Source organism: Ornithodoros turicata, chromosome 1, assembly GCF_037126465.1.
Source record: "Ornithodoros turicata isolate Travis chromosome 1, ASM3712646v1, whole genome shotgun sequence".
In the NCBI taxonomy this organism is placed as follows: domain Eukaryota; kingdom Metazoa; phylum Arthropoda; class Arachnida; order Ixodida; family Argasidae; genus Ornithodoros; species Ornithodoros turicata.
Window position 1 is genome coordinate 212,788,455 of NC_088201.1, and position 7,838 is coordinate 212,796,292.

Sequence of the window (7,838 nt, forward strand, 5' to 3'; positions counted from 1 at the left end):
ACAATGCGAGCTGTTGCATGATTTCAGGAACAACCTGATGTCAGTTGAAAAGGGGTGACACCGAGACAGGGAGAGGAGAAATTGGTCGCAAAACCAGCACAATGCTCAATTATTTTGTATTTTCGCACATTTTTAATAGAGCACAAAAATGCGCTGTCGTGTCAGTTCTTGTGGGGTAGACCCTCCAGAGTTGTACTCTACAGCTTTGCAGTCACGCAGTTAAATTATTTTCATTAATTGCAAAAGTTAATTAAGAAAGTTAAAAACTGCTGCGCCATTTACTGATACACATCCGCTATTGAGCAGATCCCGTCGGGAATAGATATATTCAACGACTTTCTCGAAAAAAACAACAAGAAAGTCAATCGCGGATTTAATAAAATTCAGTCGGTCTTACGTCACGTACCCTGTATATATGACAATAAGCACGCGAGTATTTTTAACATATTCTATATTTTGGTACCTAGGACAAGTTAACCCGTAAGGAAATCACGGCCTTGCGCAACGCTGAGAACGAAAGTTTTGGCGAGTTGGGGAATAAAGCAAGTTTAAAGGGACGGTCTCGTACCCCCTGCCCCTTTCATAAAGTGTACCATTCGATTGCCCGTTGTTGAAAATAGAGTAATGCTAATTTACCCGACAAAACACGCCACAGTTATTAAATAATCGAATTAAATTGATAAAGATTGCAGTGCATGCCGCGATCTGTGTTGGCAACAATAAGAACGGCCACGTCGCCCTTCGGGTAAGTCCGTGATAGGATACAGAAATCGTCTGCTTTTGCGCGCGCTAGTGCATCGGCGTGAGCAGACGACTTTCAGAAGTTGCTGGGCACCGCGGCAACTCTCGTACATTTTCTTTCTGTTCTCAGGTGAAAAACGCACATTCTAAGTAGTGGCAAGCATGGTGGTTCAGAACAACTATGTTAATCATCAGAGACAAGTTAAAAGTCACAGAACAACCCCATCTACAATCACAAATCTGAAGTCGCTGGCCATCGGCGCGCGCGGTCGCATTACAGCTCCGACCAAAAATATATTACGCGCGCTTCCATTACACTCCCCGTTGTACACTGATCATGCTTCGAAATGAAGTGTCGCTGACGACGTACATGGAGAAGGAGTACGTGTTTATTGAGGACACTTTATCGGATCTTTATCGGATTGTGGGAAAAAAAAGAGATTCGCCTCCTGTCTTGTTTTATTCCGTGATCCTAAGGGCGGGTTCACACCAGGGACGAATCCCCGGGATAACTCTGCTTGACGCGGTGACGTCACGTGGACGGAGGAGTCCCCGTCCCCGTCGAGCATTCACACGGGATGAGGGATGGGAGCGGATAGGTTCGCCTCCCGCAACACGTTATCGGGATACTTCAGTCTGCGTGAACAAGTGTTCTCACTTTTCTGTACTGTGGTTCAACAGAAAAATGGACGTTTTCCTCTTTAAGGTATATACAATTCTATAAATTCCACAATGCAGGACACCATCGCATCAGTGAAATAAAGAAAACGTTAAAGTCGATGACAACAGATATTTCGCGGTTGACGCCTTTGCGTAGGAGCAGGGTTGCCGTGCTGCGGAATCATAAAATGTCCACTTGGATGAAAAGAAAGAGCTCAAACTGCACTACGGTATCAGTTTCAGTCCGATCTCAAGTCTGGACACGTATACTAAGAGCTCGTAATCATAATTTGCCTGTTGCTGTGCTCTAGTGGATAATATGTTTGGAGATACACTGACTCATAGCAAAACCATTGTTTCGTGAAGACCCGTACACTATGCCTCCTTTTTATTACGCGGCCCTTCGAATCCCCTCTGCTTCAGCGGTCAGAGCTGTAAAACAGCCTATCGAAAGAAGACAAAAACAGCCAAAAGACCACAGGGGTGGCATCCAGTGTATTGCTTCGTAGACGAAAGCGTGCTGGGCGAACGCAATGCATCCTGGACAGGTTCTTGTCGCACGTCATACCAAACGTCAAGGCACACGTGACCTTAAAGATGGCGGCGCCCGTGATCGTCGGCCAAACCGTTGGTAAACAATGCGGTTATTGTTTCTGCGCGGCGTTTTGGATGTCTTTTGAATCACGGAAATTATTTTTATCCGGTAATCTCGCAGTAACACGCGCGGTTTTGCACATAAGGCCTCGTACTGTTGACGACTTCCAAAGATGTGATGACGACCGCGCGTTAAAACTCACTGAGTCGATGCGATGTACCTAAACTAAGGAGAAATGGGCTACCATGTTGCGGAAGAAGCACCGCATAGTTTACGCTCGCAAAATACTTTCGTCTCTTGGCTTTATGACGACGGAAACATGTCGGTAAGCGGCAAAACGACATGTAAACAAAGTCAGATGACCTCAAAATGACGTCTTCTATGACGTGCGACCAGGATAAGATGGCAGTTTTGCAAAAGCACCCGCTTGAGGGGAGTTACAACAATGGCGGGTTTGTGTCACCCCTGTGCAAAAGACGCTGCTCCGTCCTCATGTCACCCGGGAACCGTTTGTGGGTGGGAGGCGAATGGTCTGTGGTGGTATTTCCGTCCCCCGTCACGTCCGCAAACTGTTCGTATAGAACCTTGTGGACACAGTTCAAGAACTCGATGAACGTATCTGGATTCTCCCGGCTCGAGGCGTCGGCTTCTATCAACATTTCTCAGACCGCCAGTTTTTCCATTTTTCTAGGTTTAGTCAATCGCCTTTTTTTACACGTTGTGTGCAGTCGTAGGAGACGCGGCCCACAGCGGCAACCGTGATTGAGCATTATACCGAGGATACTTATTACAACCACCACCACTTTATTTTAAGACGATGAGTGGGGGTTTTATTGCCAGAGGCGATACCCTACCCCATTGCTGGTGGTGATGTAGGGAATGAAATGGTGGCCCCTTCGCAATAAGGATCGAAGTCCTAATGTGTGCAATAAGGTCAAAAGAGCGTTGATCGCAGAGCGTTGGTGGGCTACATTCGACCGGGGACCATGCAATTCTTACAGGAAGAAGGGGACGAGAGTCCGCCTGACTACGAGACCATGAGAGATGGCGCTTCGAGAAGGTTGGTAATGGGAGCAATGATGAAGAATCCGCTCCGGGTTCTCTAGAGCACCGCAGTGACAGCATCTGGGACAGCCAACTTGTCTCAAGCTAATCGCTAACAGCTTCTCAACGCGAAATAATTGGAAAAGTCAATCAGAATTGCCATTTACCAAAGTGCAAAGTTGCGGTAGTTGGTGTGGCATTACTGGTTTAGGCTGCCAAAGGGAACTTCAATGTTTTTCAGCATGGTGCCGATTGAGTCAGCTCCCCGCCTTGTCTTCTGCGGAATTTGATTATCTAACTGAGAGTCGCACAGATCGTGATATCGCCGTTTGAGTTGCTAAACCTGCTGTCATTGCTGTTGACGTCATGATATCTTGTAGTCCAGATGTTTTTGTTTCCTTGTATTAAATTCGCCAGTTGAGAGTAAACTCTTCCTGTTGTGGTGTCTCCTAAACCAGTAATGGCTATCTACCAATTATCCTGCTAATAAATCTAAGTCAGCGGTGTTTGGACCAGTCGTGCCAATGTTTCCGTGGCAGGATCAATGCACGTACCTTACACTGCAACCTTACAGTTGTCCCATCGAAAATATTCGCTACATAGCGAACAGGTACTTCGTGCCAAAACGTGTGAACAAAACGGACCCCACATAATGAAGTCATGACTGTTATGCTGACGCATTTTGCTCATTACTTTTGATCTTTAGCCACGTCTCACGCATTGTGTTACAGCATTAGGATATTTCTGCCAAGAAAATCCACTTAATGAAAAGTCATCCGCAAAAAGTCCTATGTTAGCGGCTTTATTTTCTCAGTAACACCATTTTTATGCATTAGTGAGAAACACTAATGGTCCTATTGCTGATCCTTGAGACACACCTGGGTGCACATGTAACAAGGGGGGAAACATTTCGTCACGTATGATAGACCGTAGCCTATTATGTAAACACGAATGGTAACAGGGTCCTCCAGGCTCGGTCACCGTAACGCACCATAGTACACCATGGTATGCGTGAAGAACACACGAGCACACATCCAATATTCATCTATAAAACACATCAGCAACAGCGGCCACCACAATTTAAGAATATGACCGCCATTAGCTTCTTCCGGCTGCTTCAGCTCAGACTCTGTGTCTCCTTTGGCCTCCAGCAAAGGTTCCTTGGTCTTCCTCCGTTTCAAAATTTCTTCCTGCCTTTTTTCCTCTTCTTATCTTCGCTGTGGTTTATCAACATTGCCCTGACGTCATCCCGCACGGCGTCCGTCAAGAAATAATTGATCGCGATTGGTTCGCCCAGATTCCACTCTTGCGCAAACACTCTGGGGTCTCTGGTGGCCAGGTCGTAGCCCGTTTCCGTCTTGAACTGTGCAATGTCGATGACTCGAGTGCCCTGAGAGTAGAGGAGGAAGACCAGAGTGTGTGGACGTCCAGAGGTTGGAAAGGGACCGCTGTAGAGGATCAGTTCGTCGCCAGAGTACACGTCCTCGGTGACGATGTTCACCACCAGCCAATACTGCCAGAACATGAATGTGATGTCCGTAAGAAGGAGCGTGTACAGGTTCCCTTCTTCCATGGGGAAAGAAACGTTCAAGGGTTCCAGCCAGAGTCGTTGAGCTACGAAAAAATTGCCCATTCGGATTTTGCGGCCGTAGCCGTAGTTGACGTTGATTAGTTGGTTCGGTGCGTCGGTCAAAAAGTGGGGTATGACACCGTCCCTTGTTAGGTTTCCTCTGTAAGCGTCGAAGGTACCTTGGGGTCCGCCGCCGTCCGCGAGCAGGCCATGTGCTTGGGAGTGGCTCTGCGAACGACACTGAAGGGTCAGGATATTTCGAAATGTCGCAAACCATTGTTTGCTGCTATGTGCCGCTTTTTCATTCACAAGACGAAATAGGGCCTAAAAGGTACTGGCGATGCTACGAAGGTCATATTAAGTATTGAGAGCTGGTGTGCTCGAATCTTACCACAGCATGTGCTGTCTTAGGAGAGCCGAGTTTTCGAGCACAATATGAAGACGTGTGTTGCGGAGCTCAAGTCGGCCCAGAAATCTAAAAATTGGGGACCAGAACACTAAAAACCAAGGCACATGGGGGCCGCGAAATGTACAATGTCTCCCTGGCAGGTGTGGAGCCGTCGGACGGGGTCACGTGGACAGAGTCCAGGCAGTGATATCAAAGAAGATTGTGTTCGGGATTCGGAAACATCTACGGTACCGATGCGATAATGTTTTACAACGTTTCACGGTCTAGTTCGCCATGTTTCTCTTGAAAACAGCGCACATGTTAAAAGAACGAGTTTTAAAGATTCGTGCTGCCTCAGCAGCCATGGAAGCTCCAGCGTGGGTGACATCATTGTGACGTAAGCCAGGCGCACCAGTGGCGCGATGCCAACAACATCTAGACAGACAAAAGGTACGTTCGATTAGGCCTGCACTCCCTGAACCAGTTCCGGGCGGTGCAGGGCCAGTTCTGAACTAGCGCAGCCCCAGTTCAACGGTGCAACACTAGTGCCGCCGCGAAACGAATATCGAAGTGCAGCGCTAGTGCAACCGTGATAGCGTTGAATCTTCTGCGAACTGACAGGAGCCGTGTAGTGAATCGTTATTTCGACTTCGAATTCAAACGTCTCTTCCGGCTCTCTCGGGGTACGTTCGAGAATTTACAATAATTATTATTTGCCTTGTGTCGTCTGCTGCCATTGCCGCCATTACTCTGCACTACCGCTGAACTGACCCCTGTGGGAGTGCAGAGTTTCCTTACGCTGGGGCTACACTTGGCGTGCACTGGTTTGAAACGAACGAGACGGTGCAGGGGGCGCTCGGCTGCACTGGCGAAACGAACGGGCGAGTGCAGCACCACCGGAACTGGTTCAGGCAGTGCAGGCCTAATCGAACGTACCTAAAGCCTGCGCATTGCCTCCTCTCCCTCTTCGGGTCGGAATTCGTCTGCTACTGCGATACACCGTTCTGCGAATTCAGGAACCAGCAAATGATTGCAGCTCATCTGCTATTCGTGATTGGCTACGGCCGTTCAAAACACGACCCGGATTGGTTGACGGATGTTACGTCACGTTGACGAGCGACGCGCAAGCTTTGTTATCTAGGTGGTGCAGGCGCAGCGCAGGCGATTGTCTTCGAGCTCGTTTCCTTTTCGTTCGCACAACAGTATGCCGATAAATGCGCCGACTTTCGCTTATCAGTGTGCGAACTCTGTCGCAACCATGGAATATGGTGTCATGTTCCCGGCCGTATGAGAACCTTGGAATGACATTTCGTGAGATGGCCACAGACTCTCGGCAATCTACAGACGCCCGCCCTCCCATCGGTCGCAAGAGGGCGTTCCCTCATTGGATTTGTCCGTGTGACGTTTTCTTAGATTTCCAGATACGAAAACTCATCATGTACACTCAATATCCGACGTCTGCCTCTGCCATGCGTAACCTCAAATTGCATAAAAGCTACCTCACTAATTCCCGTCGGACTTTCGAGTTCGTTTTCGGTGATGAACGGGAACGTAAGAGGGTACTATAGTTTCGGAATCGGTGATGACGGACCCGACAGTCCTATTGGGGATGCGGTGCTCAACCCCAACACAGGCTATCCTGTGAATGTACGAATAATGTCGTAACGGATTAATACGTCCTACGGATATCCATCAGGTATCCACCGGACATACGAAACCGTTAGGACATTATTCGTACATCCAGAGGATAGTCGGTGTTGTTGGGGAACTGTGTCCAGCGTACTACAACTCTTCATCGCCTATGCGATACAGACTCTAAGTTACCAGGAAGCGTGCCTAAAATTGTGACGTCGTTAACTTACGTCATCGCCCGCGGAGGTTTGTTTGTGCAGGTTCACCCTTCCGTGTACAACCGTCAGGGAATCTGCAGATAATATTCTTGTCACCATAGGTTTTTGAAAGCCAAGGCTTCTTCGCAACGCCTTCAACTTCATTCCAACTCTTTGCAAGACGCGCGGCAGTTTACCAACAGTCCGTCCGGAGGACTTAACGTCGCCCTCATCGTAGACGTATTGACGATGGTCGGCAAGAGGAGAGTACTTGGCGACGACGTCACGTTTGGCTATCCTTTCCTCGTGCGCGTTGACGGTGATCCACCGGACGTCTTCATGCTCTTTGAGGAGAAGGACCATGTACGGACGTCCCTGCTTGATGTCCAGCTGCACGGTGGTTAACAGCGCTCCTTGATATTGGTCCATGCTAGTCTCATTAACGGCTTCGCTATGGTTCGATGTGTGGATGAGATGGTCTGTAAGCAGAGCAGTCATCGCCGCAGAGATGAGAAAGTCCGGGTTAAGGATGACGAATGCGAGCAGAGGTGCAAGCATTGCTGCTGTCGGGAACGCTGCTGAACGCAGACGGGAACGCGAGCACAGAGCACGAGGATAGACCATTGGACATTTTTCGTCTTCTTCTTGATGTGACACATATCCATAGGAAAATGGACCATTTCCACGTGTTGCTCCTGGGGGAAAGAGACGACATGATGAGAAGGCAACGAAGCAATGATGGCAAATCAACACCACGTGGGCGAAGCTGGCATTTTTTGTTAATATAGCAGGATGATATTTGTTTTCAATGGTATAGCCTGATCCTGTGGAAGCACACAGCACGTGGTGCACCCCAAAAACTGCACGAGAGCTCGTTAAGGCATATTCATAACACGCGTTGCTTTTATGCCAACAATCACGGCGACGAAAGAACGATGAAAGATGAAAATCACTGAAAAGGTTAGCCAGCTGTAGGAGTCGAACCCACATCTTCTCGATTACCGTTCTAGG

The 7,838-nt window shown here is 48.4% G+C and overlaps 1 protein-coding gene across 1 annotated transcript; it reads right to left on the reverse strand.

The window, feature by feature from the left end:
* Nucleotides 1-3,826: 3,826 nt before the first annotated feature.
* Nucleotides 3,827-7,380, reverse strand: LOC135376170 (uncharacterized). Its single transcript, XM_064608768.1, has 2 exons — nucleotides 6,861-7,380; nucleotides 3,827-4,838 (listed from the first exon to the last, which is right to left on the reverse strand). Exons 1-2 carry the CDS (start codon nucleotides 7,323-7,325, stop codon nucleotides 4,218-4,220), a joined length of 1,086 nt encoding a protein of 361 aa, XP_064464838.1. The 5' UTR covers nucleotides 7,326-7,380; the 3' UTR covers nucleotides 3,827-4,217.
* Nucleotides 7,381-7,838: the final 458 nt, after the last annotated feature.

What these genes read in the sequence shown, in the direction of transcription:
- LOC135376170 (XM_064608768.1), bottom strand. Translation starts at nt 7,325, where the DNA reads ATGACTGCTCTGCTTACAGACCATCTCATCCACACATCGAACCATAGC. An exon ending in AAACCTCCGCGGGCGATGAC is followed by an intron (nt 4,839 to 6,860) that starts GTAAGTTAACGA and finishes TGTCGTTCGCAG; the next exon opens with AGCCACTCCCAAGCACATGG.